General features: G+C 35.7%; 1 protein-coding gene across 2 annotated transcripts in view; it reads left to right on the top strand.

The window, feature by feature from the left end:
* Positions 1–17,416, top strand: part of LOC122562111 (SEC14-like protein 1) — a 48,563-nt gene extending 31,147 nt beyond the window's left edge. For both annotated transcript variants that reach the window (XM_043714639.1, XM_043714640.1), the window contains exons 5-16: positions 1,604–1,732; positions 3,363–3,606; positions 3,943–4,052; positions 5,989–6,178; positions 7,470–7,558; positions 11,808–11,878; positions 12,403–12,574; positions 12,678–12,812; positions 13,936–14,070; positions 14,229–14,480; positions 14,683–14,861; positions 16,445–17,416. In XM_043714639.1, the coding sequence (XP_043570574.1) occupies positions 1,604–1,732; positions 3,363–3,606; positions 3,943–4,052; positions 5,989–6,178; positions 7,470–7,558; positions 11,808–11,878; positions 12,403–12,574; positions 12,678–12,812; positions 13,936–14,070; positions 14,229–14,480; positions 14,683–14,861; positions 16,445–16,550 (1,812 nt within the window). In that variant the 3' untranslated portion in view covers positions 16,551–17,416. The remainder of the gene's footprint in view (positions 1–1,603; positions 1,733–3,362; positions 3,607–3,942; positions 4,053–5,988; positions 6,179–7,469; positions 7,559–11,807; positions 11,879–12,402; positions 12,575–12,677; positions 12,813–13,935; positions 14,071–14,228; positions 14,481–14,682; positions 14,862–16,444) is intronic.
* Positions 17,417–17,796: the final 380 nt, after the last annotated feature.

The following is a 17,796-nucleotide window of genomic DNA, read 5'->3' as shown; positions in this document are numbered from 1 at the left end:
CCCTAGATCCGACATGCTTTTGCATTCTTTATCAGTATCCCGTGTGGGACCTTGTCAAAGGCTTTACTGCAATCCATGTAAACTGCATTCCCCTCACCTCCACATTCCAGGTCACTGCTTTGAAAAATTCAATCAGATTTGTCAGGCATGATCTCCTTTCTGACAAAGTTATGCTGACTATCCCAATCAAATCTTGCCTGTCCAAGTAGGGATAATTCTTTTCAGAATTTTTTTTCAACAGTTTCTCACTGACCTGAGACTCACTGGCCTGTACTTCCTTGGTTATCTGTATCACCCTTTTTTGAAAAATGGAACCGGATTAATTGCTCACTAGTCCTTTGTCTTTCTCCTGTGCCATAGAAGTACTAAAAGATTGGATGAGAGCTTCTGTAAATTTCCTTTATCATTCACAGCAACCTGGGATACAGCTCATCTGCTGACCAAACCTTTACTCTATACATCAAATTGCTCAAGAGCCTCTCGGTTCCTCGTCCAGAATTCTGTACTTTGATCCTCCTACCCCACCAAAGTGAAGACAGATAATGAAGTAAAACAGAAATTGATGGAAAAGCTCAGCATGTCCAGTAGCATCTGTGGAGAGAAATCAGTTAACATGTCTGTACTAGTGACCCTTCCTCAGTTACTAAACCCAAAATGTTAACTCTCCTCAGATCCTGCCAGACCTGTGGAGTTTTTCCAGCAATTTCTCTTTTTGTTTCTGAATTATAGCACCAGCAGTTCTTTCAGTTTTTATTACAGATAATGATGTACTGTGTTTAACATCCTAACAATGTGCTCTTGCCCCACTTGAAGACTGGTCTCTAATCACCCCTACTCATTCCCTGGTAATTCTCTTCCCCTTGATATATTTCTGGCATACGTTAGGATCCACCCTAATCATAGCTACCAATTTTTTTTCACATCTCCTCTTTGCTCTCCTAGTTGCTTTCTTAAGTCAGTCCACCCCCCCGACCCCGCACTTTTCTATGCACGTTGTTCTGTGATAACGTGTGTTTCGTTAATGCGAATTCACTATAACGCGATAGATAAATTGCGGACAATGTCTCTGTTTATTAATCTTTTGAAGCGTGTATTAGTGATTCTGGCCCTGTTATTTCAAATGGTGCTGCTATCGCGTGATTTTCTCTCAACATGGGATTGCATAAGAATGGAACTACCATATTATAGCAGAACTGACAGTACCTCACTAACTTTTCTTCTCATCCAGTCCTGAATATTCCTAGACATCTAGTGTTCTGTGGACTCTCTCCAGTTCCATTTAGATTTAGTCAGAAGTAGCTGTTTCCTGTTGAACCTGGCCTGATCCTACCTTTTTTTTTTTAAATGTCTGCCATCCCCTAATCCAAAACCCTTTTCATAGGCCATCCTTTTCCTTTCCCACAGCAAACTTAAAATGTATGGGGTGGTGTTCATCATTAAAATGCTCTCCTACTGCTACCTCGAACACCAGTCTGGCTTTATTCCCCAGAATTACATCAAATACTGCTCTGTCTCTTGCGGCCCTTCTATATGTTGAAATGAAAAGAACTGCTTAAAATCAGAGCTGCTCCTGACATGTCTTATTTTATGTGCTTATTGTCAGGTTCATCAAGAAAATGAAGATTGGACCTGCTTTGAGCAGTCAGCAAGTCTTGATATCAAGTCATTTTTTGGTTTTGAAAGCACTGTTGAAAAAATAGCAATGAAACAGTATGCCAGCAGTATCAAAAAGGTACATTAATAAAGAGACATTTTGGTTTTCAAGTATGTTTTCAAACGAATTCTCCCTTGTCTTTCCAACTGCAGTTATGTTTGTATTGACGAGAAGTACGGTATCAGTATTCACAATGCGGGAGTTACCTGGTCAAGAAGAAAACACATGAATGCAAGAATGTTCATTGCATGTAAATTTATTTAGCTTTGTGGTAATTTTCAAAAAGGTTAAGTAAAATATCTGTGTCATTCTGCTAATGTGATGATTGGAAATGCTATTGATTTAATTTACAAAATAAACTTTTAGTGCATGGATCAAGTACAATGGCTGATGTATAATTGCTGTTGACCATCCTTATTCTAATTTGATTTTAATGTTGGTGTTCTATGTAAGAACCAAGTTTTAAACCTATGAGACTATTCTTTGCAGTCACTTTAAAATCTGCATTAGTAATCCCACTTCACAATTATCCTGCACATCTGTAGCTGCTTCTGCCACCAATTGCCATGAAAAGGTGAAAAGAGTAGCCTGCTGCTCATACTTGTGGCTCATAGCTCTTACTCAGTGATTTTCCACAATTGTATCGTCAAGTGACTGGCATGTTCCTATGAATAATTTTTCTTTACAGTCATGAATTAATCAATTGGTTAGCTATCTTAAGGGACAATAAAACAAAATATAACTTTCACTATTAAGATAGCTATAGACATCCAAGATCATCTTTGACAAAACAGCTAAAAGACTTTTACTGTAACCAGTAGGTTGAATAAGAGGGAGCCAGTGACTGTCATCTGCAGATTTTCAAAAGAGATTAGCACATAAAATTAGCAGTCATGAGGTTAAGAGTAATGTATTAGCATTGATTGAGAACAGAAAATAGGAGGTGGAATAAATGGCACATTCTCTGGTTGGACTTAACAAGCAGGATTCAACAAGGATCAATACTTGAATTTCAATGTTTGCAATCTATAGTAATGATTTAAATAGAATTAATGTAATGTATCCAGGTTTGCTGATGATACACAGTTAAGTGGGAAGGTAAGCAATGGGAAGTGCAGAGAAAGTTTTCTGGGTTGAGGCACTTGACAAGGTAAGCAGAATCTAGAATAGAGGATCACAGTGTCAGAGTGAGGCATTGACTAGTTAGAATGGAGATGAGACAATCATTAACTCAAAGGATTGTGAATCATTGGAATACCCTTAACCACAAAATGTATTCACTCAGAGTATATTCAAGATAGATGCTTATAGATGTTGTTTTGCTGAAGAAATCAAAAGGTATAATGAAGAGGAAGTTTAGGCAGAAGGTCAACCAGGATCTGGATGTATGATTCACAGAGGGCAAAGTGAAGTTCTCCTTTTTCTTCGTACTCTTAGGACCATTTTAAGATCTTAAAAATCTGTCTCTGATTTAATTATCCAGAAAGGCCTTCTCAAAGGACTCTAACTCTTAAATCAATGAAATAGTGGAGAAAAATATTGGCATCAATAAAAGGTGATGTGGATATCATATACTTTCTATTGTTGCAAATTGGCTCAGTTCTACTTGAACTGAATTAAATTCCACAACACAAAAATGTTTAATTGTTGGAGTTTTGTATGTGATATTTTAATATTGAAAAACTATGAACTATGTTTTTTTTTTAAGGGAAAAGAAATAATTGAATACTACCTAAAACAGCTCGAGGAAGAAGGAATAACTTATGTACCGCGGTGGAACCCAGTAGTAAATACGAATGTGGAAAAGACCGTTTTTGTTCAGAAATTGACCTCCTCTCCAGCTGTGGCCATACCTGGCCGAGGTGATGCTGCTATAAAGGAAGAACATGTTAACAAAGACTCAATTTCTGGTTCCAATAATTCACCTGATTCTCTCTCAGGAACACCTGATGGTAAATAATTTTTTTAATGATAAAAATGCACCTTTATTTATTGATATTTATAGAACTATTGCACAGTCTGAAACTATGATCTGCATTTAGGTTCTTGGGGGAAAAGTTTTCTTTTTCCGTAAATATTTAAAGCTAAGTTGAAAAATATTTATTTTTGTGCCCTTGAAACAGATGTTCTTGTTAACCTAGATATAAAAAAGTTAGTGTGAAGTATTCAGAAAATAACATTTGTCTTTTCTTCAATCTAAAATAAACATTAGGTAGTTAACCGGGTAATGGGCTTCCAGGTGAATTAAAATAATAAACTGATGTATCATTTTGCACTTATGCTTTTAGATAAACTGGATGCTGATTATATCGAGCGTTATTTAGGTGACCTAACACCACTGCAGGAAAGCTGTCTCATTAGACTTCGAACGCGGCTTCAAGAAGCACATAAAGGCAAGGTAAGGGGATAATAGATGTAATAATCTACTGAAATAGCAAGGACACAAATTACTTCACCTTATTTTGTTGATTGCTTGATAGATAGTGGCCAGGGCACTGAAGATAACTCCTTCTCTCCTTTAAAGTAGTGCCACAAAATATTTTACTTCTATCTAAGAGGCCAAACTGAGCTTTGATTTAATGTTCCATTTGAAAAATAGCACCTCTGATAGTGTAGTGCACTCTTAGTACCTTACTGAAGTATGAGCCTTGATCTTTGTGCCCAAATCCTTGAGTAAGACTTGAAACTACTATCTTCTGACTCAGGTGAACTATCAACAGGTCATGACTGAACACCGTGAAGGGATTAAAAGTGCAGAAAGAATCTATGCGAATCATTCCAGGGTTGGGACTCTTCCTTGGCAAGGGAAAATTGAGATGGATTTGATCGAGATTTAAAATCACAAGTGAGTCATGACCATTTAATTAGGCAAAGCTTTCATTGGTGGAAGGATTGAGAAAAGACAATGCAGAGGTTCAAGGTAATTGAGGAAAGAAGCTGTGGCAACATGAGAAAAAAATCTTTTCATATATCAAGTAGTTAGAATCTGGCATGCATTGTCTTTGTGTATGGTGGAAGCACATTCTATCTAGATATTCATGAGGGAGTTGGATTATTACTGGGAAAGAATGTGCAAGGCTATGGCAAAAGGCAGGGAAATGTAATTAGACATATTGCCTCTCCAGAGAACTAGTGCAGATGTGACCGGCTGAATATCATCCTTCTGAGGTGTAACCTTGCTATAATTCTGTTTGTTATCAGGGTGCTTTCATCTTTCAGTGTGCAATAGGTCAAATGTTTTAGTTGTTTTTGTGTTAGGATAAACATAACAATATTCTGTGCAGCTAATTCATGATAAAATCGAAACTCTGGCTTTATATATCAAAATGGCAGATTTTTGAAATTATATAAGAAATGTTATTTGATTACTAATTTTAAGATTTAAAGAGAGTAAATATGACTACAAGTTTTTTTGTTGATTATTGATAATGCACAAAGCTTGACAACTGATTTTTGTTTTCCCTAAATTGAGCTTATCAGAAAAACATGATTACTTCTGAAAAGTAATTAACAATAGAATCTTTGTGGAAATACTTGAAACAGAAAATATTGTAAAATCACAAGTGCTTTTTCTCCTTCTGAAAATTACAATAATTTTTTCATACACAAGCTTGTCCCTGTCAGGTAACTTTAATTTACATTCGTGGAGCTTTGATGTTTGAAGTGGACCTTCGATAAAAGCTCTTTGTGTATAACAAGGGTTGAAATGCCAGAGTGCTCAATACCAGTGGATGCTTTTTATCATCTCATTAGCACAATCTGTCACAATTATGACATTTCCCAGCTTCCACACAAAAAGCTTAAATGATTTTACCTAATTTTCATTCTGTAAACAATCTGAATAAGTCAAAGACTTAAAAGATAAGAGGAATGGAGTGGATGCCACAAAATAAAGAGGGCTCATTGCAGTAAGTTTTACAGAGTAGTAGTGTTGAATGTGAAGTAGCAGTGGCTCCCCTTGACTTCTCGCCTGCCAATGTGTTGCTGTACTTGCCCTGTATACGTGCCTTTTTTAAAAAAGTTTTGGTTTGAAGAAGGCAATTTGCCGATTCATTATTTGACTTGCACTGATAAAATATGACTTTTAAAATACTGATCTTGTTGCATTTGGAACCATTTTAAAATTTTATTAATTGTATTTTATGAAATTCAATATTTATAATGTAGTCAGCAGACTGCAATTTTAATGTAAGTGAGATTTGGATGAGAAGCTGTGGTACTTGGATAAAAGTCTGATCGAGAAAACATCCATAAAGGAGGTATTGATTACATTTAGACAATCAGAACATTGCTTTGTTCTTTCAATTGAGAAAATTTCATTATCATATAAACAGATCCCCAAAGATGAGCACATCCTACGGTTCTTAAGAGCACGTGATTTCAATATGGATAAAGCAAGGGAGCTTCTGTGCCAGTCTTTGACTTGGCGCAAACAACACAAAGTAGACTACCTCTTGGAAACATGGACACCACCTCAAGTGCTGCATGATTATTACACAGGAGGTTGGCATCATCATGACAAAGGTATGCCAGATATACCATATATTCAATATATTACTTTCACCAACAGTATGATAGCATTACATAAATTTTATTTCCTGACAGAACTAGAATTTATTAATCTAGAAACTTATTGATAGCATTATGTTTCATAATCAGATGTGAAGGTGACTGTATATGTAGTTTAAGGGTTACTTTTAAGTGGCTAGTTTCAGCCTTGAATCATGACTGAAACTTTCTAATGTTTAAAATACAATATAAAGTGAGGTTTGTGTGAGTACCTTGTTAATATTTAGGTATGGTATATCCACTGCATGCACAAGTTCACAACTTGCAAATTCTCTTTACACCAACAGGTAGGTAGCAACAAAATTCAGCGTCTATGGGCAAGCTAATATATCCACATTTTTTAACCTGTAGTTTTAATGGGCTCTGCACTCGCAAATTTCATCATTCACTGGGATTCTCAGAAACAGAATCCTCGAGTATGGGGAGGAATTACCCTATATTTTGCTGCAAAGTTAGTAATTTTAGTTTGTAGGAAATCAGAGCAATTTGCTTGTGCAAAAAGGAATCACTTTCTGGGCTAGGTTTAGGCATTAAACTACTGCTTGTCTGCCTTAATTTTGACAGAAGAAACATGAAAGCTAAGGGAATAAAGTGTAGCTGATTATGTTGATATTTGGATTGCTTATGGATTTTTATTCATTGAGGTTATGGGAACTAAGCCAAGCTCACTGCTGGAAATGCATGTTTGTTATACACTCCATTTTAAATTGACAGCTTGGGGGTGCAAGTGGTGGGTGTGCAGCACTTCTTCCAGACAGTTTCAAGTGATTTTGAACACTCACTTCCAACATTGGCTGGAAAATTAGGAAAATGGTCTAACTTCAGCATTATGAAAAAATTGACATTGAGCCACCCAAGGTGATATTAGGGCAGATCGCCAAAGACAGAGTTTAAAGGAATGACTTAAAGAAGGAAAAACAATAGTGGGGCACTGAAATTTAGGGAGAAAATTCTCTGAAGGGCTTGGCAGCTGAAGGCATGGTCACCACGGAGTAAAATCGGGAATGCTCAAGAGAATAGAAATTAGTAGAGACCTTAGAGGTTTTGGTTTGGAGGAGATTAGAGATTGAGCGGTCAAGATCATGGAAGATCTTGAAAGCTTAATTTTAATTTGAGAATCTCAGTTGGATACTGTAAGGATTAGAATCCTTAAAGCTCTTCAGGAAGATTAATTTTCTAATTTGGTATTTTGCATGTTATAGTTGAGACTGGCAAAACAGTTTAATGATGTTTTGTTTTCTTACAGATGGAAGACCCTTGTATATCTTAAGACTTGGGCAGATGGATACCAAAGGGCTCGTCAGAGCACTTGGAGAGGAAGCACTGCTGCGGCACGTAAGTGTACTTCAATCATTTACTTTCTTGATTAAATTGACTTCATGTGTATTTCCAGTATTCTCTCTGCTGAAATTGTGAAACTCTACAGTCAATAAAAATGCTGTTTTTAGTTTCTAGTTAATTATTACTATATTAAAAGTGCTTTCTTTATATAGCATTTAGAATTATGTTATTTTCACATTTGGGGTTTTTGCCGTTGTGAAGAGGATTGAGAATGATCAAACTCTATCTGATAGAAGAGCAGAGAGGATGATGATTTTATTTCTTTACTGTGCGTCAGCGGCAAAGTTGCCTGAGGTGCAAATTGTCTACAAATCCAAACTGGATTCAATCTTTACAAATTCTATTCTGGTATTTTTATTGTAGGAGCAGTAAATACACAATGTTAATTGGCGCAACATTTTTATGTTGGACAGTTCAGAAAACTTTACCTAGTTGACTGAATGATTATTAAGCCATTACAGAATGTTCATACATATATGATCACAGTGGGCTTCATCCTTTTCCCCAATTCTGCTAAATGCTAGGTAAACCAGAGCATTATCTGTATTGCCAATGAAATGACAAACTGTCAAATTCATTTGAAGTTTCACTCATTTAATTTAAAGATTGCAATAAACGTATCCTCGTGTGCAACGAAGGATGGAGTTTTTAAACTTTAAATGAAGCAATGATTTCAATACTTTTCTATTACACAATAGTGTGTTTATTACTTTATCCCAGTATTCAAGATTGGGCTTCATTTGTGCCATTTGTTTAGCTTCAGATAACATGACTGAATTTTTGAAAGATAAGTGCTCACCACAGATTTTTAACTGCAATCATTCTATGATATTATTTCAACAAAATAAAATTGAAAATAATTAGAAAACATATAATGCACAACTATTATTTGTCAACTCTGTGGCATTTCATCATGCAGTTTATATTTTCTGAGATTATACATACTTGAAAACATTTTTGTACCAGGCTAAAATCTCTCAAAATTTCTTGTAATCACAAAGAGCATGTTATATAAGCCTTTGAAGTAATCTTGTTAGGGTTATAGACTGGTTACCTTATCAAATGTAATCAGTTTAAAAGAGAGCCACATTTTGGATTATTTCCAAGTGTGTAGATCTGAGTCATTAGAATTTCTCTTGTCAATTATGGATGAATAGTGAGCAGCTTTTAATGATATGATTATGGAATTCATGATGCCAAAGTGCTGTACAGGAAATTGTCCACTTGACATTGATCATTACTCTCTGGCAGTCTCAGTACGTTGTTGCAACCTTCAGTTTTACCCTGATTTCTTTATCTTTATGAATACCCCTACGCTATTTCATTGAAGCAATTATTTTACTTTTAACTACTTTATGTGGTTGTCCGGTCCACAACTGTCATTTTGAAGAATCTTAAAGATGGCATTTTGTGTGCACAAAGGAGCATTTATTTCTGTTTGAAGAAATGGACTTAAAATAATCTACTTGGTGTAAAATTGGCATGAATCCAAATTTATGTAGGGCAGAGGAGTTATACTAGAAAATCAGCATCAGTGCTAAGGAATCCATTAGGGCTCATCAGGGAGAGCCAGTAATAATTTGTAAAGGCTAAATAACATCTAATAAACATTGTTGAATTTTTTTAAATATTCGGTATGCACTCAAATTGTCAGGGATATTGGTGCCTCTCAGAGATTTGTATTTGTGCCCCTGTTCACAATGTACACATGACTAGATGAAGGAATAGAGAATACAATAGCTATTTTTGCTGAAAATATCAAGCTATGTAGCATAATAAATTGTGTAGTTTGGAGTAGAAATTTGCCATGGGGCATTGATAAATTGAGGGACAAACTGGCCTTCATTGTGGGGAAATTGTAATGTAATGCACTGTGGATCATAACAAGATTGATTAAACTATTTACTATATAATAAGTGGCACTGTATGGGAGTGGTGATGTTCTGGAGCCCAAATGAAGAAATCTGTATGATCCTTTTCATTAAACAACCAAAGGAGTGTAATAGAACAAAATTTAACACTGGACTACATAAGTATTAGGTCAGATGATCATAAGACATCGGTTTTAAAGGGTGTGTTAAACGAGGGGAAAATGGTGTGGACAACTTGGGGAATTATTGAATTTAGGTCTGGACAGTTGAAAGCACAGAACTAGTACTAATCCAATTTAGGAATGCTTGAAGCCAGAATTGGAGAATTTAACCTAGAGATTAGACCACATCGTAGAGTTAAAGGAGGTGATAAAGGTAGGGAGGATTTTGAAAATGAATGTGGAAATTATTATGTCAAGATTTTGGTTGACGTGAAGCCACTGAAGACCAGAAAAGCACAGGGAGAAAGATTTGATGCAAATGACAGTATAAGAGGTCGAGTTTTGAAAGATCTCGGGTTTGCATATCATAGGATGAGGCCAGGAGTGCATTGGAATAACCAAATCTAGAGATCACAAAGAAATGGATGACCATTTCAGCAACATATCAGCTGAGGCAGGGTAGAGTCACATGATATTATGGAGGTGCTGGTAGAGGTTCTTGATGAGTGTCTGAATGATTTGTACGTGTGACAAATATGACACAAGTATTGCAAGCAGTTTGGTTAGCCTCCAGTGTTGTCAGGGAAAAAACTGGAGTTGATGGCAAAGAAAATATGGTTTGCGATGAGGATGAAGGAGCAATATACATTTGGGAAGCAAAATCGTGCTCAGGAATTTTGTGAATAAAGGGAAATGATGTGATACCTTCCGAGGACTGAGGGTTCAGTGTCAATTTTTTTTTTGTTTTGAGGAGAGGGCTAACAAAAGTTATTTGGAAGAAATTGTTACAATGCCCTATGGGAAGAGAGCTTTTAATAATATCAGTTAACATGGGAGCCAGGAAGGAAAATGGAATGGCCACTAACTTATTAAGTTCCAGAGAGTAAGAGATGGATGTTATGAAGACAGAATTAAAGGACATAGGTTTGAATTAGCAGCCAAAGCATGTGTGGACAGAAAAGCAGGATAATTAGATCTACATAGTTGGACATTCAATCAAGGTACTAAAACTTCGAGTTCCATGCAGGATAGAGAGGAACAAATATACTGGTGGATGGGGAAATAGTTAAAGTCAAAGTTATATGAAGTTGTACAAAACTGACAACAAATTGAAAACCAGGTACTCTGAGAGCAATGATGAGTGTATTTTCAAAAGTATTGAGTATTTTCTGCATCTATTAAATTTCTATTGCTGGAGCCAGGGTGACTATAGTTGACTGTGGATGAGACCCTTTGGAGTCAAAGCAGATAACTCTTGACAGTTCAACTGACAAAATAGTAGATCAAAGCCAGTCTTTACATCACAGGTTATGTTTCAAAAAAGGAGTAGCCAGAGATTGACAAATTTCTTTAACAACGGTCCCTAGTAGCTGGTCGAAATGAGCAGGGTGCAAATAGCTGTTTTGCAATTACTCTGAACCACGGGATTGATCCATCGATGTCCTTGCCGTGTCAATATTGGTATTGTCTATTTCAGTTAGTGCATTGGGTAGAGGTAGTTAATAGTCAGTAGTGTTTAAACCCAAAGGACAAATTCATCCAAGTAGATCCAAATCAGCTTCTGCCAAAAGGGTGGAGGTAACCTTACAGCTGTACAGAGATCTGTTTAGACTCCATTTGGAAGCTGCATTAATTCCAAGGCACCTGCAGGTGAATGTATTAACCTTGGAAGGATGGACTGTGCAGATTCAACAGAGTGACATGAGCAGTAAAAAGTATGAAAGTATGAGAACAGATTGCAAAATGTTTTATTTGCTGAATATACAAGTTTCAGGTCTGCATCTAGTTGAGGTATGTTAAGGTGGTCATAACAACAGTTAACAGAATGTTCTCTGGTGGGGAAGCCTAGAACAAGGGAACATAACCTTATAATTAAAACTACACTTTTCAGAAGTGATTTCAGAAAACATTTTCTCACACACAAGAAGTGGAAATCTGGAGGTCCTTTCTCCAAAAGACTGGTAAGGCTAGGTCAATTGAAAAATGCAAAACTCACTAAGTTTTTATTTGGCAAGGGTGTTAAGAATTACAAGACCCAGGCAGAAAGGAGAAGTTGATGCTCAATGTGTTGAATGGCTACAAAAGGATTTTTTTTAAATGAAGCTGTGAGGTTATTTATAATTAAAACATTAATTTAGAAAATAAGGTATTTTTTTCTTTTAAAATGGGGTTACACAAATTTATTTTGTTGAAATTTTTGTTCTGAATCAGGTTCTGTCTATTAATGAAGAAGGATTACGACGATGTGAGGAAAATACCAATGTGTTTGGAAGACCAATCAGGTAATCACGAGTTTAATCTTGGTCCCATTATCAATTAGTCGAGGAGGAAACAGTGTGGTGGTATTATCACTAGACTATTAATCCAGAGACCCAGGCAACATTCTGGGCACTTTGGTTCAAATCCCGCCATGACAGATGTTGGAATTTGAATTCAATAAAAATATGGAATTAACAGTCTAATAGTGATCATGAAACCATTTTTGATTTGAAAAACCCATCTGATTCATTAATGTCCTTTAGGGAAGGAAACTACAATCCTTAGCTGGTCTGGACTGTAGGTGACTCCAGACCCACAGAAATGTGGTTGACCTTAATTGACCTGTATGCAATTAAGGATGGGCAATAAATGCTGATCTAGCCAGTGACACTCTCATCCTGTGAATGAATAAAAAAAAGTATAGAGCAATTAAGGACATGGCTGGAAGAAACGATGTCATATTTATGTATTGCATTATTATATATGTTATCTTTAAGTTCAGTGTCTCACATTGTTCTGCTCTTAATTATTTGGTTTTCTTAAATAGCTCTTGGACATGTTTGGTGGATTTAGAAGGCTTGAACATGAGACATCTGTGGCGACCTGGTGTAAAGGCACTGTTGAGAATAATTGAAATTGTTGAAGCTAACTATCCAGAAACATTGGGTCGACTATTGATCCTTAGAGCACCTAGAGTGTTTCCAGTTCTTTGGACATTGGTAAGTTGTGTTGCAGCGTCTGAGAAATAAATCATGAATTGTTTCATGTTTAAATCACCATGCATTTTAAATTGCAATACAGTGCCCTTTTTTTTAATTCCAGGTTAGTCCTTTCATTGATGACAATACAAGAAAGAAATTCCTCATCTATGCAGGAAATGACTACCAGGGGCCTGGCGGTCTGGTTGATTATATAGATAAAGAAGTGATCCCTGATTTCCTTGGAGGAGAATGCATGGTAAGAATTCACAACACAATCAGCTTTGTTTCTGAGGATACTGAGTCATAATTTATCAAAACTAAGTCACTTCACCTGATGAAGGAGCAGCATTTTGAAAGTTTGTGATTTTGAATAAAGCTGTTAGACTCTGATCTGGTGTCATGTGACTTCTAACTTTGCCCATCCAACCCAACACATATTAAGGGTCTGAAATGAGAATCTTACAAGTGGAAGTAGATGTCTCATTGAGTTTTACATATAAACAGTTGTGTTTTTGAGCTACCAATACCAAAAAGTTGAATGTGAAAAAGAATTGTAGAATTCTGTGACGAAAATCATGTCTGCTCCACAGATACTGTCTGACTTGATGTGTTTTTTCCAGCTTTTTCTGTTCTTAGTTTGCAGTCCTTATTACTTTACTGATAGGAAAATTGAGTGGATTGTTGACAAAACTGAATGAAATTATTTCAAATAAGTCATTTTGATTTAGTGTGATATCTTTTCAAACTGATAAGACCTCTGCAAGGTTGTTTGACTTTGTTGGAGTTTTTTGATTCAAAATAATGGAAAGTTGTTTGGAGTGGTGTTTCCTGGAAGGCAGGTCCGCAGGGACATATTAATTTTCATTCTTGCACATTTTCTTACAGGTAACAGGATTATGGGGTGAATGGCAAAACAAAGTGTTCCATTTAAAATAAGCAAATGTGCAGCAAAGTTTATAATTAGTATTGAGTTGAAATACTGCTGTACTCTATAACATGACAATCAAATGACAGCAATAGTTTTAATTTTGAATGTTATCAATATCAGAAGCCTGACCTATTTATCTATTCTCTTGAATTTCCAATGTCATGTAATCCCCATGTTACTGTCCTGCAAAGAAGGGGGATGTAGCTATTTAAATACTTTCCCAACAGCTCAATTAAGATTGAGAACTTAACATGTTGGAAATTAAGACCATTTAGGCAAAGTGCATTTTTTGCTGTAGTATTTTAAATGGACGGAATTTGTTAAGGAGTTACTTAGAAGCATTCTGACCAAAGGGTCCTAGTTATCCAATTTTTAGGTTACAGGAATATCTCTTTGCGTACTGTGTATGAATTTTTAAAAATTATTTAATGATTTATTTTACCTTTTTTAGTGTGAAGTTCCAGAGGGTGGTCTAATCCCCAAATCGATGTATAGAACAGCAGAAGAACTTGACAATGATGATATCAGACTATTGACTGAAACTATTTATCAGTCAGCAAGTGTTTTCAAAGGATCACCACATGAGGTAATATTTGTGCTGACCTTTTAGCTGTTCACATTTCTAATCCTTAATATATTGTTTGTATTGTTGCTATTTTAATTTTAAACCCCATACCCTGATGGTTAAGATGAAATAGGGCACTTTGTATTAATTACATTATATTTTGTTTTATTTGCATCCAGCTATTAATTGAAATGGTGGAAGCATCTTCTGTGATAACCTGGGATTTTGATGTGGTGAAAGGCGATATTGCGTTTAACATCTACCATTCAAAACGAGCACCCCAGCTTCCCAAAAAGGATACCCTTGGAGCACATGGGTTAACAGGCCCTGGAGGAAATAACGTGCAGCTTATAGATAAGTCATGGCAACTGGGCAAGGACTATAGTATGGTGGAGCCCCCACTCATCTGTAAAGAAGGAGAAAGTGTGCAGGTCAGTTTAATAATTCCAGAGAGCAACATTGAGAGGCCAGTGTAATCTGGTCTAATTGTTAATTGTGGTATCCAGTGTGAAGCATTCCAAAAATTTATCTTTGCTGTAATGTTTAGTGTAAGTGGCTTTTGCATATTTTAAAACATATTAAAAATTATTTTATTATAAGGTTATAACCAATTCTCCTGTTTTTATCTTACAGGGTTCGCATGTAACAAGATGGCCTGGTTTTTATATCCTACAATGGAAATTTCACAATATGCCTTCCTGTGCTACAACTAACCTGCCTCGTGTAGATGATGTGCTGGCAACATTGCAGGTCTCTTCCCACAAGTGTAAAGTTATGTATTACACTGAGGTCATAGGATCGGATGATTTCAGGTACAGCATTTTAAAAAAAACTATTGAGAATTCAGTACTATGTCTAAATATGCTCAGATGTTTATTAGGTACAATTAGTCTTTACTGAATGTGGATGAACCTGTTCATTCTTCAGTTTTCCATGGAGATTCTACCTTGATTTTGGATCAGGTTGTGAATTATTCCAGTATTTCATAAAACTGAGAAGAGTTGTACAGTTGAACTGCAGACAATCTTCCTGAAATTCCTTACTTTTGCGCAGATCATGGAACCCTCTACCCACAATGCCACTAGAACCACTATCACCATCTACTTTGCCTCAGTAAGATGCAAAATTTTACTGAAGGAAACCCATGTTTTGTCATTTTTATGTATTTTGGTGGTGATAATTTATTTTTGGTTATAATATACTTAATGTTTAAAACTGGTGTAACCTGGTTACTTGACAAAGTTATAATGTTTCATGGTCACACGTTGGCTTGATTGTTTTTGGTTTGTACCAGCATAGGAAAGGAAGAAGTTCAGATTCCAATTTGCAAATTACATACTGGGAAATAGCTGAGTTGCACTTTACCACAGTGCTAGTGTTAAGTCAAGGCTTTTCAGGTCTTCTGTTGTCATGAGTTCTTTTATGTTGCCCAGTTTTTTTTAAATAAAAAGTGCTGATAAAAGTGTATTGCATTAAACAAACAAGTCTGTTTTAACATAATTCTCATCTGCCATGTGGGGAAAACATTTATCCTGCCCACATGTATTTCTGATGTCCCCTCCCAGTGAGTGAGAGTCACCCTTATGACTCTGTTTTTGTATTAGATTGGAAGAGCAGTTATCCAATCTCAGGGATATTTACTAAAACATGGATAAAGTTTGTTGAACTGCTTTGATCAATTTTGAAATATCCATAATTTGGACCAAACTTTACTTTTTCAAGGATTTAGATGTGTAATTCCATAAAACCATTTTGAATTTGATACTTCAGGGACAAATTGAGGCACTAAAGAGTTTCACCTACTTTTAATGTACATATATATGTATGAGCTTTATATTAGAGAAAAAATTGATATGTGATGTAAAAATAATAAAATAATTACACCATCTGACTAGGTATCATTTGAAAGCTGCTTGATACTTAATCAGCTTTTAAATATTGATGGACTAGTGATTGGGGGTTTATAACCCCCTTAAAAGATTAGGTCTGATTCAGAAGTTCAAATTTGCAATGGATGCAAGAATCAAAGCTATTCTTGGAGAAAAAAACCTGCCTAAGTGAGTTAGAAATTATAAATTGAACATTGTCAACAGAAGAATAAAGTAGAGAGGCTTTTTTTAAAAAAAATAAGGTGCTCCATGAGAGACCATAATTTGAGTGTGGGGAAAGGACAGGATGTACAATTAAGTGCATAATGCTAACAGGAGCCTGTATAACTGCAGTGGGAAGTTGATACTGCTTTGGATTGTAAACTTTCATGTTACAATATTGTTTTGGATACTGAAGAAAATATTTGCAATAAGCAAAATCCAAATGAATATGCAAGTTACTTTATGTAAATGAATGTTTGTATTGCATTGAAACCTGAAAAAAAACTTTGTTAATTTTATTTCAGGGGATCCATGACTAGTCTTGAATCTAGTCACAGTGGGTTTTCACAACTCAGTGCTGCTACAACATCATCCAGCCAATCACACTCCAGTTCGATGATCTCCAGGTAGTGATTCAGAATGCCTGCAATTAAAAAAAAGTGCAAAACAGGACTCTTTTTTTTTGGTGGAAGCTGATTGGAATGATGGTGCAGCAACAAAAATGCGTATTTGACTTTGATAATGCAAACAGTACAATCAGTTCAATTTCTTTGTATCCTTCAATTTCTCCTTACATTATATATATGAGTGCATCCATTGTTTGCAATCAAGACTTTTAAAATGTACTAATTCATGTTTTAGTCAGATGTCATAAAGGTGTTAATGTTTACAGAACTGCATTTTCTAACAGACTGTAATATGTTTTAAAGATAGAACTGAACTTTAATTCCTACCTGTTCTGGAAATGTCACCATCTTTCCTGAATTCTTAAGATTGTTGTTACAATGCATTGGAAAAAAGCACAAGGTCAAAGAAACAAGTATCTTTATTCTCAGTTTGACACTTAAATGAAAAGGAAGTTGTGTAATTGAAAAAAATAGTTAGTACAAGCACATGCTAGGCATAGAAATGTGTCTTTTGCACTTGAACTGGATAAACTGCTCAGAAACATGAGGTGACACACTTTGAAACCATTGTTGTAACCTACTTGAATGTAGTTATAGCCAAACGTTTCATCTTTGTTAAAAAGTTGCTGTTTAACTGTATTACACATCTTTCTACCATTCAATTATCTGTATTAATGTCCTGAAGCCAATAATGTTCCCATGACATGAAATCATTGTGTTAATATTCCTGTTGTGTCTACCAGTACTTTATACATTGCATATCAATCTTTGTTTATGGAGCAATACGTGTTACCACTGGGTTGGTAATAAATCATTCAAATATCTTTTGAGCAGCCTCTTTTTAAGTAATAAACTAAAATGAAATACTAATGTCTGTCTTATTTTGCATTCCAATTATATTTGTGTTTGAGTTGGATTCTTGTGTAACCACAGATTTTCATCAACCATTTCTGTACTGTTTCTATCAATTAACCATTAATCTGTGCATATTTTAGAAGCCAGGTGGACACACTGGTGATAGACAACACCGTTTTCTGCAGGAGGGGCCGTGCCTCACTAACTTGTTCGAATTTTTTGAGGAGGTGACAAAGATGATTGAGGGCAAAGCAGTTGATGTTTACATGAACTTCCATAAAGCAATTAACAAGGTCCCACATGGCAGACTGGCACAAAAGGTAAAGTCACATGGTATTAGGAGTGAGATGGCAAGATGGGTACAGAACTGGCTTAGTGATAGGAGATAGGAGGTA

This window comes from Chiloscyllium plagiosum, chromosome 24 (genome assembly GCF_004010195.1).
Source record: "Chiloscyllium plagiosum isolate BGI_BamShark_2017 chromosome 24, ASM401019v2, whole genome shotgun sequence".
Classification (NCBI taxonomy): Eukaryota; Metazoa; Chordata; class Chondrichthyes; order Orectolobiformes; family Hemiscylliidae; genus Chiloscyllium; species Chiloscyllium plagiosum.
This window is presented reverse-complemented; position numbering and strand designations above follow the sequence as displayed.